The following is a 20,448-nucleotide window of genomic DNA, read 5'->3' as shown; positions in this document are numbered from 1 at the left end:
TAGCTAATGTTTTGTTAACTTTATTTAATTGGTGGGGGTTTTGTTGTTGATTTTCTCTGTTGTTTTTTTTTTTTCTTTGTTTCTGCTTGTTTTGCACTTAGTTCACTGTTCTTTGGTTAGTCAGGAAGAAACTTACTTGTTTTTAAATGTAGATACATGTGTTCATTGTGCTGGTTAGCTTTTGATGTTGTTGCTATTGACATGGGACATCTAGGGAGAGAGAGCCTCAACTGAGAAAACTCCCCGCCAGATTTGTCTGGGGTCAACTCTGTGGGAAATTTTCTTTTTTTCTTTTCTTTTTTCTTTTTTTATTTTCAGCCTTATGGCCTGGGTTTCCCATGTAATCATCCTTTCAACTTAAGCTAGTGTATAGCTTAAGTCATTTACTCTTCTATGCCCCTGACACAGAACAATCCATGTGTATCATTTGCTGAAAGCAGCAAAGACAGAAGTTGAAATCAACGTCCAAACATCTACCATAATGCTGAATATAACCATTTGAGGATGTGGCATTTTTTTTCTGTGGGGCATTTTCTTGGTTGACAATCGATGTGGGAGGGCCCCGTTCACTGTGGGCAGTGCCACTTCAGGCAGATTGTCCTGGATGATATAAGAAAGCAAACTAAGCAAGCCATGGCAGCAAGTTAGTAAGCAGCATTCCTCCATGTTCCTTGCATCAGTTCCTGCCTCCTGGTTCCTGTGCTCAGTGATGAACTGTAAACTACACGCTGAGGTAAACCCCTCCCAAGCTGCTTTTGGTCATGGTGCTTCATCATAATGATAGATACCTCGAGCATCCATAACACCATTGTGTGTGACCCTTTATCTGGCTTTCTGTTTGCTGCCTTTTCATTTTCATCCATCTCATAGTACTCTGTATTTTGTAGTTCACCTCGAAGCTTTTTTCTTTTTCCCCTGTGATGACTTAGCAGGGCAGTTAATTTCCACGTGGCTGTGAGGTCCCCAGATTGTTTCTGATTCGCGCAGCTAATTCCATTGGAGTGTGGGTGCCATCTTTTCCTGAGGTCTTCCTAATGAGCCCTCTCACCTCAGGGCTCCCTTCTCTTGCTGTGCTCCCCCAGGACACTTACTGCCAGTGTCTTACCACTTTCTGTCCCGCTTCCTGTCCCCACCCCACCCTACAAATTGCTTCTGTTCTGCTGTTACTGGTACTTTTCTGTTATTTCACTGCTGTCACTTTGTCACAGCTCAGTATCAGCTATTAAAACAGGGAAGGTTACCATGCTAAGGGCTATCTGATGTTTATGTACCTATTCACTTATTTATTCGGTGTGCCAGGGACAGGTGCAGGCACCCGAGCACCTGACTTTCAAGGAGTTGCTCCAAAATGTGACATCATGGGTAGAGTTCCCTTTCTCACCTCTTCTTTGGTGAGCCCACCCCCACCCCACCATAATTAGATACAAATGACCATGATGTAGCACACTGGGTAATTGGTCTCATTATAGAATTACTATACCATTTGCATTTTATTATGACATTTTCATACATCGTTTTATTTGTTTATATTTGCTCCCTTTTTTGCCTTACTCCTTGCCTCTCACAGATCCCCATCCTTACCCCCAAAAATCTCCCCTTCTGCTTTCATATTGTGTGTGTGTGTGTTTCCACACACATAGGAAGAAAATATGCAATCTTTTGTCTTACTCTCCCACACCAATAATTTATTTCAGCAAATACAAACCACACACAACCAACTTCTAATTATCCAGGGGCTCACTCTCCACAGCTGCCACCTTCTCCTACTTTACCTTTCCTTCCCCTGTCCTATGGCCTGTAAACATAATTAGGACTCTGCTGGACTATAAGTTAAAAATCACCAGACTGGCTCACAGATCATCAAGTCTGCTGAAGTGTGAGATCTTGTGGCATAGTTCTCTGTAGTCCGTGAAATAGCTAGAAAACAAAAACAGGTATTGTCGGAGGCATTTGCTGTCTGTCTTCCTTCACATCTTACATCCTCACCAGTGGAGCCTGAACACAGCAAGGACTGCTAACTCTTGAAATCCTTTCTGATTAGAATCCAGGATTCAGACACCTGGAGTTACTGTTCAGAGACCTAAGCCAACAGAAATTGTCAGCTTCTGCATTTCCAGGACTTGGATAACTATGGAAGTCAATGACATCTAAAAGCAGAAAAAGAATAGTGTTCTTATGTTAAAGAGAACTTTTAATGGTTGTTTGTAATACATAAAATTTATACATTACGTTTTCATAGTAATATAAATAAGCTACGCAAGCATCAGTAGTATTCCATGCCCCTTACTGACCCACACATTGCACCTTTTGCCTTTGGAAAGAATTGGATCACTGCTGAAGTACACGTATTACAGAAATTAGGAAGGAAAAAGCATGATTAGTGAAGGAAAGCATTTTTCCATAAGTGCAAGGACTTCTGTACCAAGGAGCTGGGTGTTCATATATAATCTTGAACCAGCAATTCTGAGTTGAACATCATCAGACCAACATTCTTAATTTGTTAATCATGTGTGTGTGTTGGAAGAATAGATGTTTGACAGGAGTATGCAACCAGTCAAGCTGTTGCATGTTGCTGGTTGTTTCATATAAGCTGTCACAGACATGCTGAACAACTGTAGGTCTACACATGGTAAACTATTTTAAACAATCTATGATGTGTGGAGACTACATACTTGACAGTGTATATAGAGGGAAGTCCTTATAATTATAAGGCTAAAGTATCACCAGCTATCATTTGAAACCCAGATAAATTTTACTTAATACACACATACTCACACACACACACCACTTTTTGTTTTTTCATGCAGGTTAGTTTCAAGGATCATTGAAAAGTGTGTACGTTTTTAAAAGAGAGACTGTCTATTGTCTTGAGTGATGAGGGTTTTTGTCTGTATGATGAATCTGTCCCCAACACCTTGTGACTTCTCTACATCTTCACTTCAGGAAGTGACAGGAGCATGGAAGGGGAAGCTGCTCTCTACCTGGGCTCAGCCCACTTGGCTGCTGGAGAATATGAAACTGCACTCACAGTAAGTCGAAGTGAACTTCATCATTTTATAATATTTGACAACATCATAAGGTCAGCAGAAATGGGTTGGGTCTGACACCAATGTGCCTATTTATGGAGATCCAAATTGAGTATCAGTCTCCTAGAAGCATGAAAAGCGGGTCCTATTGGTCATTGAAGGTGGGTTATAGTTAACTACGATGAAATACTTTTAAGATATAGAGAAGTTATATACATTGAGTAGTATGATCCTCTGCTCCCACTGGCCCGGAACAAGGGAAAATACTTTCAAATGAAAGAAGACTAAGCCGCAACAGTGAGGTGCTTTTATAATGTGATTTGGGACAGTTTACTTCGAAAGGATATGGTTGTTAAACAACAGTGAGATTTGCATAGAGTTGAGTCTGGGGTGGGACAGTGAGAGGCTGGTAGTCCCAACCTTCCACACACCTTACTCCATGATGGAATTAGTGCTTACATAGTGCTTACATATGGGTCTGCTCTGTTTGGATGGGACACAAACAAGTACAAACATCAAAGGCTGTAATTGAACAGCTTTCTTTTCTCGTGCTATCTGCAGTGTTTTTTCAAATGTCACTTCGTAACCATGTGCATGCCATGTGCTTACCTTACTTTGCATAGCACAGATTTAATGCAGAGCTTTGGAATTACATTGGCTCCTCTAGATAGTTACGTTAAGTGGGATTCATATATTTGGCCATATGTAATTTTTCTGGCTCCCTTGAAACTGGTCATCATACAAAACATAGCTTTTCCTAGATGACTCTCCCATTTAAATTCTGTGGTCAATGATATGTGTTCAGCAAATCTCTGTTCTGGTGCTTAGAGAGCATACAAACCACCAAGATACATACGCTCCTACAAGAGCTAATTTAACAAAAGTGGCCAACTGAGAAACAGAACTATAATTCAAAGCAAAGCTCAGAGCTTCTGAGCGAAGACAGAAGAAGGGGTAGGTTCCAACACTGTAACCAAGGGGTTACACAGGGGAACAGTGGAGTGGTGGGGTTTCTATATGCAGAAAACACACAAAAATGATGAGAGAGAGAGAGAGAGAGAGAGAGAGAGAGAGAGAGAGAGAGAGAGAGAGAGAGAAAGGTATGCTTTGTTTGGGAAGTATTGAATTGTCTGAAGAAAGAAGAAACAAAGCTAAAAAAATTGGAAAGCAGGGTTGCATATACCAGTCTCAAGAAGCTGTTTGAGTTGGGGGCCAGCCTGAGTTACATAGTAAGACTGTCTCAAAAAATAAAAAAGAAAGAGGGGATAAAAAATAAAATAAAAATTAAACTAAGTGAAAATTAGCCTCCTCTCTCTTTCTTCCTGTACCTCCCACCTTGCTCTATATCTATAGCAAGGTAACTTCAAACAACACGGTAGCATTCATAACATAAAGCTTCTTCCATCCCCACACTTTGCTCCACAATTCTTTTTATCAAAGGCAAATCCAGTTACAAGTTTATGACATCTTTCTAAAATACTCAATAAATGCGCCACATTTTTGTTCTTCTGCTGTGGATGAAGCGCTCACACTTTACACACACCACTCTGAGTCTTAAATGAACCTCTTCCACACCAATTCAGGCATGCTCCACTTTAACCTTCATTTCCACAGGCTTATCAAGGGATGGCTAACAGATACATGTGTATATATAGCATGCAAAACGTGCTACATGTTAGTTTGAAATGGGCACAGGCTAACTGGGCATTGGTGGCTCATGCCTTTAATCCCAGCATAGGGGAGGCAGAGGCAGGCAGATCTCTATGCGTTCGAGGCCAGCCTGGTCTATAGAGTGAGTTTCAGGACAGGTTCCAAAACAATACAGAGAAACACTGTCTTGAAAGAGAGAGAGAAGAAAAGAAATAGGCACAGACTAGAAAGTGATTGTCACAATAATTCATTAGCCTATCCATTTCATAACGTTCCTTATTTTTCTGAGACTACCCAAGATCTATTCTTTTAGAAAATTTCATATGTAATTTTAGATATGGTTCATTTTAAAAGGGCTACATTGGATACATATGGGTGGGCCACAAAGGATTAATCTCCTATAAGAAGACATTGTTATTTTCAATAATTTTTTATTATAAATTCTGTGTTATGGCTTGAATATGAAATGATCCCTTAAAAGACTCCTATGTTTTGTCCCTGGTGCAGTATTTAGATACAGGGCTTTAGGATGTAAAGGGACAGACAAAATCTAGTTATGGATTTGATGACCTGATGGTATGCTTGGGAGGTAGCAGAAACTCTACAGAAAGGAACTTTGGAGAAATAGATTGAACCAGTCATGGTGGCTCACCATGATGGACAGTTTTATGTCAACTTGACACAAGCAAAAGTCTTGTGAGAGAAGGGAACTTCAATTGAGAAAATGCCTCCACGAGGTCAGGCTGTAAGGCATTTTCTTAACTAGTGATTGATGGGAAGGCTCAGTCCATTGTGCTGGTCCTGGGTTCTATGAGAAAGCAGGCTGAGCAAGTCATGTAAAGCCAGCCAATAAGCATCACCCCTCCATGGCCTCTGCATCAGCTCCTGCTTCCTAGTTCCTGCCCTGCGTGAGTCCCTGTCCTGACTGGCTTCAATAATGAACAGTGATATGGAAGTGTGGACCAAATAAACCCTTTGCTCCCCAACTTGCTTTTGGTCATGGTATTTCATCATAGCAACACCATTCCTAACCCTTGTAATGCTAACACTTGAAATTTTAAGGCTGGAGGATTGCCATAAATTCCAGGCCACCCTGGATTAGGAAGTAAGACCTTGTTTCAAAACAACAACAAAGAAAAAGGAGAAAACTTTAACAACAACTAATAGGGACCAGCCAAATGGCTCAGCTGGCAAAGGCACTTGCTGCCAAGCCTAAAGACTCAAGTTGGATCCCTAGAACCCATGAGGTAGGAAATAATTGACGTCCACAAATTGTCCTTTGAATTTCACATGTGTGCTATGCCATACGTACACACACACATGGACACACGATAAGTGAATATGTAAAAAAAGAAATAAAAGAAAGAAGTAGGTGTCGGGATGTGCTAGTGCTCTTGTGGCCTATTTCCTGCTATGTCTTACCCTGAGCTCCATCCTTGTCTCTCTGCCTACTGTCCCTTGTGAGGTGAGTCACTTTGCTTACAACATTAATCTACTGTGATGTTCTGCCCCTCTGTGCACAATCCCAGAAGCAAAGGAGCAAAGTACCACGGACTGCCATCTCTGAAGCCGCAATCTGAAAGACACCTGTCTTCCCTCTTTTGTTTTCCTCAGGCATTTTGTCACAGTCATGAAAAAAGCAAATTAATACAGTGTGCAATAAACGGCCTTATCAGATATGACTAACTATAGAATGGCTGCCTGAAGCAGGAATTCTGGTGCATCTAAGTTGTCAGTGGTACAAGATAGTCCAGTAAAGAATGGATCCTAGAAATTATCTTTGGCATTCAAATGTAAAATTCTGGAAACTATCACTGTTTTAAGAAAGAGGTTTTTTTGTCGTTGTTTGTTTGTTTGTTTGTTTTTCTTGAAGTAAATATGAGTCTTATGTTCACAGTTTATTAACTAGGAAACCTCAGACCAGTCCCTTAAGCTCTCCTCCTCTCAGTTGCTACATGTACCCTGTGAAAGTATAAGTAGGCTCACTCTGCTGAGTGTAATAGGTTAAATGGTACCACCCCAGCCACTTTGTAATCCCTCGGAGGTGAATTCAGATGGGATCATCTTAAGGGCCCTGAAATGAGATGATTGTCCTGGATTGACTGGGGTGGGTTCCAATTCCAAAGTCGAACATTGTTGTAAAACAGATGGAAGAACAAAAGACAGCACCGAGAGAAAAGAACTATGTGAGCATGGAGGCTGAGATGACAGCAACATAAACCCAAGCCAAGAAATACTTGAAACTTTCAGAGGAGTAAGGCAGGCAAGCATCCCCTCCCAGAGCCATCAGAGGGATAAGAGATAGGCAAGAATCCCCTCCCAGAGCCATCAGAGGGGTAAGAGGCAGGCAAGCGTCCACTCACAGAGCCATCAGAGGGTAAGAGATAGGCAAGAATCCCCTCCCAGAGCCATCAGAGGGGTAAGAGGTAGGCAAGAATCCCCTCCCAGAGCCATCAGAGGGGTAAGAGGCAGGCAAGCGTCCACTCACAGAGCCATCAGAGGGGTAAGGCAGTCAAGAGCATCCTTTCCCAGAGCCATCAGAGAGGTAAGAGGCAGGCAAGTGTCCGCTCACAGAGCCCAGAGAATCACGATGCTGCTCAATACCTGATTTCAAACTTCTGCCTTTCAAAGCTGTGAAAGGACATTCTTCATCATGTCAGGGCCAAGGAACTACTCCTTAAGGAGATGAGAAGAGTTTATTTCTATAAAATTCTGAAAGAATGTCTGCTTGGTCTGCTAGAAAGTCTGCACCAGAACAGCATCTTCTATATTTACTGGACACACTAGAGACACAGTGACTGGATATAATCAAATATGTAAGGTTATTCCCTAATTGTTTGGAGATGTAACTAGTCATCTCAAAACAAAAGATCAACATTTTTTAAAAGGTTTTTTTGCTCTTGTTTTAAATTCTTAGTTTCATTGCTGATACTGCTAAACTATCTGGGGGGAAGAAGTGACACACAGGAGAAAAGGCTTGCAATTCCAGGTTCCAGTCTGTTACTGAGGGGAAGTTCAGACAGGAGCTTCAAGAGTCACATCCACAGACAAGATAATTAAAACCTGGGCCATATCTGCTTGCCTTCATAGTACTCTCTAGCTTTGTTTTCTCTTATACAGTCCTGTCCAGTCCAGGGCCCAGCCTGGTGAAATGGTGTTGCCAGAGCCTGGGTCTTTCCACCTCCACAGACAATCAAGACAATTCCCACAGATAAACTCTCAAGCCAATCTGACCTGGCTATTTCCTCTTCAAGACTTTCTTCCCAAGTGAGTCTGGGTTGAGTCAAGGTGACAATTAAAACTAACCAGCACTGTACTGTTAGCATACAAAATAATGGGTTAAATGATGGCATTGTCATACACTTACATCACCATACTTTGCTTACATTTATTTCTTGCTACTCCTCCCATTGCTACTGGTTCCCTTCCTCTTAAAGGATTCCTTCATGCCACTCATAGACAGATAGATAGGTGATTAATAATAGATGTTAAAATATATAGGTGATAGATAGATGATTGATAGCTAGACCCCATTTATGTCAGGAAAACCGGCAGCATTTGCTGCTGTCCTCCCTTTGAAGTCCTTTTCTAATAGTAAACTGACAGCATCATCACTAACATCTCAATATTATCTCCTTGCTTTAAAGCGATGTCAGTGTGTCTGTCCTGCATGGCTGTGGAGAGGAGTGAGGTTGCCTCCTGTCAGCTGTGTCATCTTGGAGCCCTAAGAGATGTCTGTTGGTAGTTATTAAAGTTCTAGGCTCCTATCTAGCCCTTTGTGTTTTGAGTACATAGACTAAACTAGCATCAAGTTTTCAGTATTTTTCCCCTGGACTCAACCTTAACTTCTCACACATTTCTCCCTCCCAATAATGCTAGTCGTCATCCATTTAATGATGTTATCATGTCTTTTTAAAGAAACATTCTTACTCAATAGTTCTATTGACCAGAAAGAGGCATTTTAAATTTGTGTTAATATGACTCTATTTAAAGAAGTTTATTAATTAATATTCAGCAAAATAGTGTTGGCAAGAATAAGAATGAAAGTTTAGTGATCTTCCCTTGCTGCTTGTTGTGGATTAGGTGTGACCCTACAATTCATCTGTTAGTGACTTGGTCCCCAGAGTCATGTGCTGATAGTATTTGATGATGAGGCCTTAGGAAGATAAGATAGACTTAGAAGAAGTCACAAGGATACTTTTTAAAAAAGAAAGTCGTTTCCATAGCAGATACTGATATTTATAAAATGTCTCAAAAGGTAAAAAGACTTTGTTTTATGTATGTTGCTCTAGAATCTTCTAGGGAATGCATGCTAGCTAGACTTGCAAAAGCTAACCACTCCGTACTTTGAAAGGAACTCTTTATGGAAAAATATTACAGGAACAATTTTTTTTTCTTATTTTACATATTGACCCCAGTTCCCTCTCCTTCCCTCCCATCCTCTCATCCCATCCCTCCCCCACTCCACAGGGAGGGTGATGCCTAGCAGGAATAATTATTAAGAGTTGTTCCCTCACCCCAATTTTCTATCAGTGAAGTGCTATAGAAAGAATAGGCCATTCTTTGTGAGGAATGACTTTTATAGATATCTTACAGCTGTTAGGTTGAAAGGATAAATAAAATTTCACTACAGTTACTTAATGAAACTCTAAGAGTGCTTTGTAAATATGATTAATATCCTCCATTGTTAATGGATATATATCAAGCAAGTTGTAGGTTGCTGAAATATTAATGTCAGTATTTTTTTCTGACATATAGTATTTACTCACATTCTTTCTATGTAGTGCTACTAGGTAATGACAGAGATATAGGTCAGCCATGCACACAAGTTAATAGCTATATTGGAAGCTTTCTACAATGTCATGAAGATGCTAACATATTAAACATTGAAATGCCTATATTGTGGGTATGGAATAATTAAATGGTACATGTGATGATACACATTTAAAAAAACTGACTCTATTTTATTGTATGCATGTTTATGTGTGTGTGTGTGTGTGCATGCATGTGTGTGTATGTGTGTGCATGTGCATGTATGCTTGTGTGTATGTGTGTTCATGCATGTGCATGTGAGTATAGTGCCTGCAAAGGCTATAACATGTCCAATCACCTGGAGCTGGAGTTTCAGGGCATTGTGAGCCACCCAACGTGGGTGCTTGGAATCAAACTCAAGTCCCCTAGAAGAAGAGCAAGCATTCTCAACCTCTGAGCTATCTCTCTAGCCCCTTGTAAGAGTTTTGGTTGAACTATATTATTGGTGAATAATGGAAACTAGATTGTTCACAGAATGAACAACTGAATAAATTGGTTTCCTGGAACTGTTAAGAAGAAATGAGGTATTAGGAAGGAGGGAACCTGCACATCCAGATGAAAGGCCAAGGAAGGCACTTCCGTTAGGGCTGCAGCATGACCAGGGCTTCTCACCGAACTATAACATGATGGAGAGCCTTACACAGTAAAAGAGCAAACCTGCCACATGGGGTGCCCATCTTATACTAGCACTATTTCCATCAGGCCATGCTTCCATGTTTGACTTTTTCTTTGTGTGCTAGAATCTAAAGTTGGGTCCATCCACACAAATGGGCAGTGAGCACTTCCCCACTGGGCCTTCTCCAGAGTTCCTGAAACACTGAACTTGTGAAATAGGAATTAGCAAACTAAAAACTTAAGTTTTCATCAAAATTGTGAAATGTTTTGTGTCAGAAAAAAGGTTCATGGCCTAAGTTACAATAAAAATCAATTCCCTGGTAATAAAATACATTGTGTTTTTAACATAAACCTAGTTTTAGATCCCCTTAATATCTAAAATACAATATTCTATAAAATACAATACTTTGTGATTGTTTTACATATTAACTTTTTTTTAAATTGCTGCTATAATCTCTTTACGGAGTCACTGAACTTTTAGCTTCTGGTCATTCCCAATTTACAAAATAGTACAAAAAGATTCTGATATTAACTTCAAGAACAGATGCATATACAGCTAATAGTTTTTATTTGTCTCTTCACAAAAAAAAGAAGAAGAAGAAGAAGAACTTGAGGTTTTCCAACCACCTGTTCTGAACAATGGAGTGTGGTACACGTACACTCCTTAAAGTTCAAGGGCTCGCATGGTTTCGTCACCAGACGAATTGTGTGACAGACCTGGGGGCAAAGGCACAGAGGCACAGCTGTGGGTGCACACCGATCTAAGGGCTGCAAACCAACCAGCGCCACACTGGAGGGCACAGCGGATGCTGATGAGGTTACGTGGGAGAGGAGAAATAAGGAACGGCTCATGCTTTGACGGTGTAAAGTTGGCAGATCGTATGCATGTCCTCAAGACAAGGGGTTATAACAGAGAATGTAATACAGGGTCTTGCTGTGTAGCAAAGGTTAGCTTGGAACTGGCCATTTAGCCAGGCTAGCCCTGAACTCTCAATCCTCCAGCGTCAAAAGTTATCCAAGTTAGAGGTACAGTGCAGAGGGAAATTACTTGTCTAGCCCTCCTGAGACCTAAATTTAATTCACAACACAAGGCAAATATGCAAAGTGTTTTCAAATGTATCTGAACACAGGGGATTGGTTGTTTTTCACTTAATAGCAATATTGGGTTTAGATATTCAGAATAATTAGTGCTCAATAAAAATAATTTATATTAAGGTCTGAATAGAACATTCATTCTATACTCCTAATACTTAACTCATAGATTTTTAAAATTTTATTTTATCCAATAACTTAGACTTTCTACATTCATAAGTCCATAATTTTAATTATACAACTAATAAAATGTACTTGTTTAAGAATGGGCTTAAAGATCTTATTGGTTTTCTTTTTCTGTGTGTGTTTTGACAATGGCAGCCAGGGATAGTCAGAAAAGGAGGAGAAAGTAATGAACACAGTCACAAGACAGTGTCCTGTTCCTGAATGACAAAGTGTAACACAAATAATATAAACCCAGAGACAGATATCGGGGTTCAAGCTCAAGATCAGAGAAGCAAGCAGCCAGCCAGTAGCTCTTACCTCTTCCAAGGCTGAAATGGAGATCCTGTCTTCCCTGTCACTGAAACTGAATCTCTCATCAGACCCTTTGCTTCTTCCTTATATTCTTCTCTACTGCTAGGGTTAAAGGTGTGAGAGCCTAATTCTCTTTCAGACTGATTCACTCTCATGTAGCCCTGGGCGGCCTTGAGCTCATAGAGTCCTCTCTCCTGAGTCCTGGGATTAAAGATGTGTACCACCCCTGCCCAGCTTCTATGACTAAGTAGTGTGGCTTACTTTGCATTCGAAACACCAGGCTAGCTTTATTAAATCATAAACAATAAATCACCACAGCAAAGAGTTGATGGTGCAGACATATATTGTGGCTTTCATTTGTGAGCATTTCAAAGAAGAAATTTAATATTATTTTGCATAAAATCATGACAGAGGCACAAAATTCAGAAATTTAAGTAGAATCAAAAGTTGCTGAGGATCTGAGACAGCGGGGAGCACAGTTGGTGTCTGCTGGTACCCATACCTCTGAGAGCGATGGAAGGGATGTTCTACATGCTCCTCTATACAGGGAGAACCCACTCCTGGTTTATCTACCAGATAGATTCTTTGGGACATTAGGGCCAATGGGCCAGTGACAGGAATAAGAATGGGGAGGAAAGATGAACATAAAATTAAGGGACAGACAAAAGATCGGTGTTGAAACTTCAGCTTGGCCTATGACTTGTGGGTAACTCATGTTGACTCCTCACAATAAAGAACACAAAACAGTTTAATCAGGACTACTTTCAATTGTAGCCTAGATGTGTTTGATCATTCTTACTCAACTGTGTAATTTTAGCTATTTTGTGAAATGTTACAGGGCATGATTTGAGTTTCTGTGTAATTGTGGGCCATGGAGGTGACAGCATTTTTGCACTGTGAAGCTAGCAACGACAGGACTAAGTTTAAATTTCCCTGGGAGCCAACCTTGAGACACCATCTGAAGTGGTTTAGCTAGAAGGAATTCTGTACACAAATGAGTCAGGTGCAAGAAAGAAAGCTACACAAGGATTTTCCACGTACTTGCCACCAAGCACAAGGAAGCCCAGGAAGCTGGCATTCTCCCCTGCCCCTCCCCCCCCCAGTCAATGGGTAGAAGCTGGGGCTGTTGTCTCTGGAATTCTAGGTTGCTATGACCTCAGCCATGAGACAGGGAAAGCCTCAGGTTTGGCCAGAGAGTCCATGGCTACATGAGATTCTGAAAGGGCACAGACAGGCCGCTATGCTTCAGTTCTAGGCTACATTCTCCATACCTGTAAAATAGAGAGACTCATGACTAACCAAGCTGAAGAGATAATGCTTAGTAAACAGTCAATGAATACCAGCTTTTTTTTTTAAAGGAAGTGTACAAATTTGTACATCTTTTGACTCGGGAATACTGATTCAGAATTTATCTGAAGGAAGTAAGTGTTAAAGCATGTAAGTATTAGGCACGATATCATCTGCATAACTAATGTATATAGAGATTTAGCTATGACCTTTATATACAATTTTATAAGCACTATTTATTATGGTGGAAAATTCGTAAACAAAATAAATGTAAAACAACAACAAATTGTGCAAAACAATGCTGAGCATCCCACACAGACAACAGGATTTAAACAATAAACATTTATAATAATAGAAACATTACTGATACATAGAGGTAAAGAATCAGGTTACAAAACATGGACCATTACAACCCTATTTACATATGTATATATGCAAACAGATATATACGTGGTCCATAAATATATAGAAAATACCAGAAACATCAAGTTGTTTTCAGTGATAATAGGTAGAAATAGAAATAACAATTGACTTTCATTTTCTATTGGGGTAAGACAATGGGATGAATATTTGCCACATTTTACAAAATTAACATATTGATTTTATATTTTATATTTTAAAAACCAAAATGTTGTGTAAAAAGTAAGCTATTATTGCTTTGCATTCCACTGAAACACAACCGTCTTAGTTGATGCTTTCAGTGGGTTTGTGAAGACTGCCTGTAGGAAGATTCTTCAGGGTTCCTACCACTCACTGGTCACAGCTCTTAGTCGTTGTGACAGATCATCTCAGCCCAAAGCATCTAAGAAAACTATTAAATGCTTAGCCAGTAAGAAAAGGAATCTGAAGATGATTTCAGGCAGGAGCTAGACTGTCAGAGATCTTGGGCTATTTGGGGGAAGGGGCTCCTGGAGAGAGTCTAAGGAGAGGAAAGCCTAAGACCCCTGCCCTTGCTGATAGAGCCAGCCAGTACACAGCCTCTGCCCACAGCCTTTGCCTCCACCTGGTGTAAACTGCTCCTCCAGCTATAGCAGAGGCAGCACTAGCACGATCTCTAAACTCTCATTTGCTGAGTCTCATCACAAATTGCACACAAAAAAATTGTTTAGATTTTTTATTGTATATATGTTATTTTTGAGACCACATGTATGTGGCTATGTCCACCATGGGCATGCCTGGTGACAGAAGATGTCAAAAGAGGACATCAGGATCCCTTTGAACTGGAGTTACAGATGCTTGTGAGCTACCATGTGGATGCTGGGAACTGAACCCAAGTCCCCTGGAAGAGTATCTGGTACTCTTAACTGCTGAGCCATCTCTCTAGACCGCACGTAAATTTTTAATAAAATCCTCATCTGTTCTCTTTACTGAATGATTTACTGGTGTGAATAACATCTTACTATTATTGCCCAGGAGGAATTATTACCTAATAACACTAGAAACTTACAACAGAAACCCTGGCACAGCCGGGTGAGCCAGCTGAGAATCAGTACACAGATTAGGGAAACATGAGAAAGGACACAGGAAGCAGAGGATGCGTCTGGCCAGGATCCCCTGGATCCCTCTCCAGAAAGAGTCCCGCATGCTCACTTCCTGTTTCTCACCTCCTCCTCCTCCCTCTTCCTCTCCACCAAGGAGAAACCTGGGCTGCCAGGGCTGCAATGGCGTCGTCATTCATCTCATCTGTCTTGATTTCTCTTCAGGTTTTTGTTTTGTTTTGTTTTGTTTCTGTCAATACCTCTGCGTGCCTTTGAATTACTACAAATCCAAAACAGAAAAGTAGGATAAGACTTTTCAAAAAGCAATGTCTAAGCATAGTGCTACAGCCCTAGCTGGTTCTCCTTGCTTTGGATGCAATCAACTCATATATAATGGATGGAGTTTCTAAAAAGTACCAGCTGTTAGACTTGCAGTTGAAAGCTTTCTCAGAGATGATGTTTGGAATTTTCAATAAACAGAAACAGGAGGAGAGGGACAGATCCCTCATTTAGCTCCTAACTTCCTCATTGCCGCCTTGGCTGTTCTCACAGGAGGAGGTTGGTTCCTGGAGTCAGTCAGAGCCCTTGAAATGCCGGTCCCACCACTTCAACACCTCCCTTGCGCCTCAGTCTCCTCTCCAGCAGCATGAATGCTACATGATTGCCTGACTCGCCTGAAAGCGGTAAAGACTAAGTGAGGTAGCAGTTGAGAAGCCCTAGGTATACGGATTGTGGTATTCCTGCTTCTGCGGACTTCTAAGATCCTGGACATCTTTCCCAGCTCCCTGCTTTGTAAAATGAACATGATATTTATTAATATAGAATGTTGATGAAATTCCAATGGAACAGTAAGGAGATAATGGTTTATTGGTTGTTATTATTGTACCACAAATGATTTAACTATACATTTTTCCCAAATTTAATTAAACATATTCATTTTCCCTATGAGCTTATATTAGCTTACAGCAGAGTGGGTGTTTATTATGTTCATTTTCTATGTTTATAATACCATAGATATTAAAAATCAATGTTTCCTTTAAAAACATTATGTAAATAAACATTAATATTTGTCACGAGATTTCAAAGCTAAAATTACTTTTTAATTGTTTACTGTAATGGATGGCATGGGAATAGGATTGTGCCATCTCTGCAGTCATTGCCATCTTCAAAATTGGTTTTTAAAGTATCAGAAAAACTTTCAAATTGGGTCTCAGCCATCTGGGATTCTGATTCTGGTGTGTACGAAGCTCTTTAGCCTAGCTTCTATTCTGTCCCCTAAATGGTATTAGTGCATAACAACATTGCTGTAATCTTGATTGACAGCAAGACAGATTGTATCAGAAAGATCCAGAAGCCTGGGTCTAGTTTCCACTGTAGCAACATTAAGTACCATCTTGGCAGGGAGGTGGAAGGGGGTGCTGGATGGGAGTGCTGTTGAGTGTGGCCATAACCTACATGATGAGTGGCCGCCATGGGGCAAGAGATGCATGAATTCTTGGACTTTAGCCCACAACCTGCTACCCAGTAAATGGACAGGCAGGGGTCCTTTCCCTACTCTTCCTTTTTTAAAAGTGTGCACTGAGTCCTTCTCACGCTATTAGATCCTGATGCACTATTATGTCTAGAGTAACACCATAATGTCTCCAAGGGCAAACTGTTTACCACTCTGTGTCTTGCACTAGAGAGGAATGTCTTGGAAAATGTCATATAAATGACCATTGGGAAATTTCCTACCACAGTGACCCTGATAAAAGACCCGTTTCCACTTTTGATTATGGACCAGCCTATGCATATGTGTTGGGGGGCATTTGTTTGTAGAGGGTAGAGGGTCAACTTCAGGTGACTTCCCCAATCACTTTCTGCCTCATGTTTTGAGGGTTAGGCTCTCTCACTGACATTGGAGCTCACCGATTTGGGTGGACTCGATGGCCAGTAAGCCTGGGCATCCCCTGCCCCAAGCTCACTGGCAGTAGGATTGCAGGTGCTTGCTGTGTGCTAAATTCTTTGATAGTATCTGGTGACCTGAACTCAGTTCTTATGCTTGTACAGCTAGATTCTCATGGGGGGGGAGGGGGCTGGCAGTCCTGTTATCCTTCTCTTGAGCTATGCCAGCTCTCTGCAGTTATAGCTGACATTAAATCCTTATCTGTAAAGTTTCTACTGTGCCTCAGTTCTATTCGAACTAAGCTAAAAGATCCCACCTTCTACATGACTACTTTCCAGTCGCACGACTGTGGCCCAAGTAGCCTCGTGTCTACTTGCCTCAGTGTCCCCACACTAAAGAATCAGTCATGCCATGCCTAGAGTTTTCCGGAGACTGAAGTGGTTAATGTACCTGGGCAAAGTCCGTGGTCTTCATCATGCACAGGGTTCTGAATGCCTGTGGCCACATGGTCTGGGAGCATGGGATATACTAGGTACTACAGAAGAAAGAAACCTTTATCCTCATGGAGCTTCTATTCCATGGGGAAAGAGATAATGAAGATGTAGCAAAATAAGCAAGTGAATTATCTTAGATATTGATAAGCTATAAAGAACAGAGTAGGGGATTCCCACCACTCAAAGGATGCTTGTAGGCTAAGAGAGCAGTCTGTCCAATAGAGGGATTTTAAACAGGTGGTGAGAGAGGCCTCATGGGGACACTGGCACGTGAGTAGACTGGGAGCAGCTAAGAGTCAAGGATGCAGTAATTGAGAACACCCCAGGCAGAGGGAATGGGCAGCTCAAAGCCCTGGATCGAAGTACTTCTAGCAACTTGATGATAACGGGGCCCTGGCAAAGCCAAAGGAGGAGCATTGGGAGGTGGTCAGAAAAATTAAGAATGGGTACAGAGAAGACCTTGAAGGCCATGATAAAAAGCAAGACTTCTTTTCTGATTTAAAAGAAAATGTATGGGGCTGGCAATACAGTTCAGTTGGTAGAGAGCTCGCTAGAATGTACGAAGCTCTGGGTTTGATGCCACCCCCACCCCTCCAGCAACATATAAAGTCCAAATATGACGGTATGCACACTCAAGAGGCGGAGGTAAATTCAGAACTTCAAGGTTACCTCAACTACATAGAGTCCAATTCAAGCCTGGGATACATGATAAACAGACTTTAAAAATACATAATATAATGATAATGATAGTTAATAAAAGCTTCACTCTTTTGCTTACAGGCAAATGAATGACATAAAAGTTCTCAGAGTTGGCTATTCTTAGTGGTTATATGTAGACAATGCTGACAAAGTAACTGCAGATGATAGGCCAAACAGTGACCAGAAAGCAGGAAGCTAAGATTTAGAGCATCAGGTGATTTGGGACTGCAGTGGCTGTCTGTCAGCAGTGGGAGAAGAGTTTTAGGCAACTGAGGTACAGGATGGCAGTTGTAAATGTCAGTGGTGGTAGGCACTGGACTGTTCAGGACAGAGTAGCAGCAAGCATAGTGCCAAGCTTTAAACACTGCCTCTGATGTCCAGTACACCCAGGTTAAACCCCTCCCCCATCTCTGTTCACTGTGCTTCCACAGTGAGACACCGTGTCTCTGTGCTTTGTTTCTCCTGATTACACATTGGGGATATTAATATTTATTTTGAGGGTTTTGTGAAGATCAAGCACACCATGAACAGAAAGTACTGCACATGTAGGCTGTAGTCAATGGTAGCAACTGTCATCAACCAGAAGCAGCCCCTGAGCCACGTGGGCCATGGGGCTCAAAGGTGAGACTCCTTCACACAGGCATGTAGATCTCAAGAAGGCAGGACTGAGTCAAGGGCTGGTCACGTGAACAAACTTTAAAGTTCAGAATATGCTCTGTGGCAAGATATGGTGATGCAAAGCATCTGTAAGAAGGTTCAAAGTCGTGAGTTGGGGGCTTGGCCAGGTCACATGCTCCTTCTGAGCTTTCTGCTCTCAATGCTTAGGTATTGGTTAGCAACTTGGAAATGCCAGCTACAATGGTGATTCTTAGTGTAGCCTGTAAAACCTAAAGCTAATGGTAAGGATGCTAGTGAGCTACTTGTTTCCCATTTTGTTTTCAGCTTGAATGTTATTCCAAAGTTGATCAAAGGCATTGGTTGCAAAGAATAAAATAAATCGCACTTCTAAACAAACCACTAAAGAGTGTTAAATTGATTTAAGTAATTTGGGAGAATATTAATATTTAAAACTTCTGTGTCCAATGCATCTTTATGACCAACTACAGCAATAATAACCATCGTTTCATTCCACCATTCTTCATTTTATAATATTACACAATAAACTGTGTGCAAACTTATTCTTTTGCTTTGGAATGGAAGACTAGAAGTGCTGCTGCTTGTTTATGTTTAAATATCTTGAATTTTATTCAGTCAATAAAAGTACACTCGATTAAGGCTTTATTATTCTCTTTGCATAAGTGGAGGTGAAAAAAATATAGTGCTTGCCTTTTATTATTAAAAAAAACAAAAACAAAAAACCTTGCCTCACACTTATTTCTTTGTAGTAAATTCGATTTTAAGCAGCATGTATTTCAGGTTCCTTCCAGTTTCAAGCAAATTTTTACTTTCATGATTTGGTACCTGGAGCTCATCTGAAAATATTCCTAAAATAGCAAAAGTGATTTTCAAAGATTTTTAAAAGACATAGTGGAGGAATATCTATCCATGAATGCCCCTTAGGAGCAGGAAGGTTTGGGTTCCCAAATGTCCCATGCATCGTCCACTCTGACTTGGTTTCATCTAGCCTGCTCAGTGTGGCAGTCAGACAGATGAGAGGAGACACATTGTGCTCAGACATCTGGATCATAGTGCCAAGAATTCCAAGGCATTTCTGAGCTATTCATGCATCTGCACTTACCCAGCCCCTGGCCTTCTTTCAGGCTGCCTCCTCCTCATCTCCATCTCTGCTTTGCCTTTGTATTCCAACACCCTCCTCCATGGCCCTCAGCACACCACCTCCATCTGCTTGTGTGTTAGTGCAGTTCCCTCCACCACAAGCTTGAGGAGTGATTCCACCAATGAAGAGCCCTGTGCTCCCCTGTCTCTGCCTCCATGCCATCTCCCTCCTGTCATCGCTCAGTGCTCTGTGCCACACTGGCTTGTTTTGTCAATAACCATTTATTTGTTGCTGGGATAGTAGCAGCCATTACATCTGACCTCCCTGTTTCATCAATTATGGATAGATTATTGGATGTGAACATCTGCAAACCCTTGCTGCTGCACTCCCTCCTGGCTAGATTAGATAAAGTACTAAACTGTTGTTTATTGTCAGGCCAAACTCAGCTGAGGAAACAGGGAATTCTAAGACTACTAGCACCCCATCAGCAGTCCCCAAAGCAGCTTCCTATTGCCAGCATGTCCCTTAGGCAGACACCATTTACTGTTTACACTCATCACCAATTATTATCACCTACTTGATAAAAGCTCTTGGTGGCATCGTATCAGAATGGAAATGGCCCATAAATTGTTTCCTTGTCTTTTCTGCCGTAGGAAGGGTCATAGAGGAAGCCTCCTTGGTGTGGAAATAGTCAGATGAAGCCTTTTCTAACGTTTTATTGGAAAGGATCGGGTTCTCACATCCTGACAGGGAAGCATGACACTGCAAACATAAATTAAGGTTTACTGAGTTTAACAGAATAATGGCTGTGGTAGAAAGGACATTGCGCTGTCCACAGAGCATGTACTCAAAATGCTTCACAAGAGTCCTGTGAATTTCTTAGAATGAGAAATGAGAATGAATTTTTATTGAATTTTGCCTTCCACGAGAGGGAAATCCAATGCAAGGGATTATGGATAGATGATGGTTTCCCGCCAGAGGAGAGAAATCTCCTGGTAATAGGTTCATTCAAGAATATGGAACCTTTGTAGCACCAGTGCTTGTTAAAACCCTTCTAACAAATGTAGAACACTCAGAACCTTTCCTGCAAGCCAGATGTGGTTTCATCAAGGGCACCCTGATGGAGCAATGTGAATGAGCTTCCAGTGAGAGGTCGAGGGACACTGGGCTGCTTCCTTGTCACGTGTTCTCCTCGACTCATGCCTCAGAAAAGAGT

The 20,448-nt window shown here is 41.2% G+C and overlaps 1 protein-coding gene across 1 annotated transcript in view; it reads left to right on the top strand.

The window, feature by feature from the left end:
- Ttc29 (tetratricopeptide repeat domain 29) overlaps nt 1-20,448 on the top strand; it is a 187,262-nt gene that overhangs the window by 67,105 nt on the left and 99,709 nt on the right. The window contains exon 6 of the mRNA XM_051205881.1: nt 2,944-3,029. Coding sequence (XP_051061838.1) covers nt 2,944-3,029 — 86 coding nt within the window. The remainder of the gene's footprint in view (nt 1-2,943; nt 3,030-20,448) is intronic.

The sequence above is a fragment of the Phodopus roborovskii genome, unplaced genomic scaffold (genome assembly GCF_943737965.1).
Source record: "Phodopus roborovskii unplaced genomic scaffold, PHOROB, whole genome shotgun sequence".
In the NCBI taxonomy this organism is placed as follows: domain Eukaryota; kingdom Metazoa; phylum Chordata; class Mammalia; order Rodentia; family Cricetidae; genus Phodopus; species Phodopus roborovskii.
This window is presented reverse-complemented; position numbering and strand designations above follow the sequence as displayed.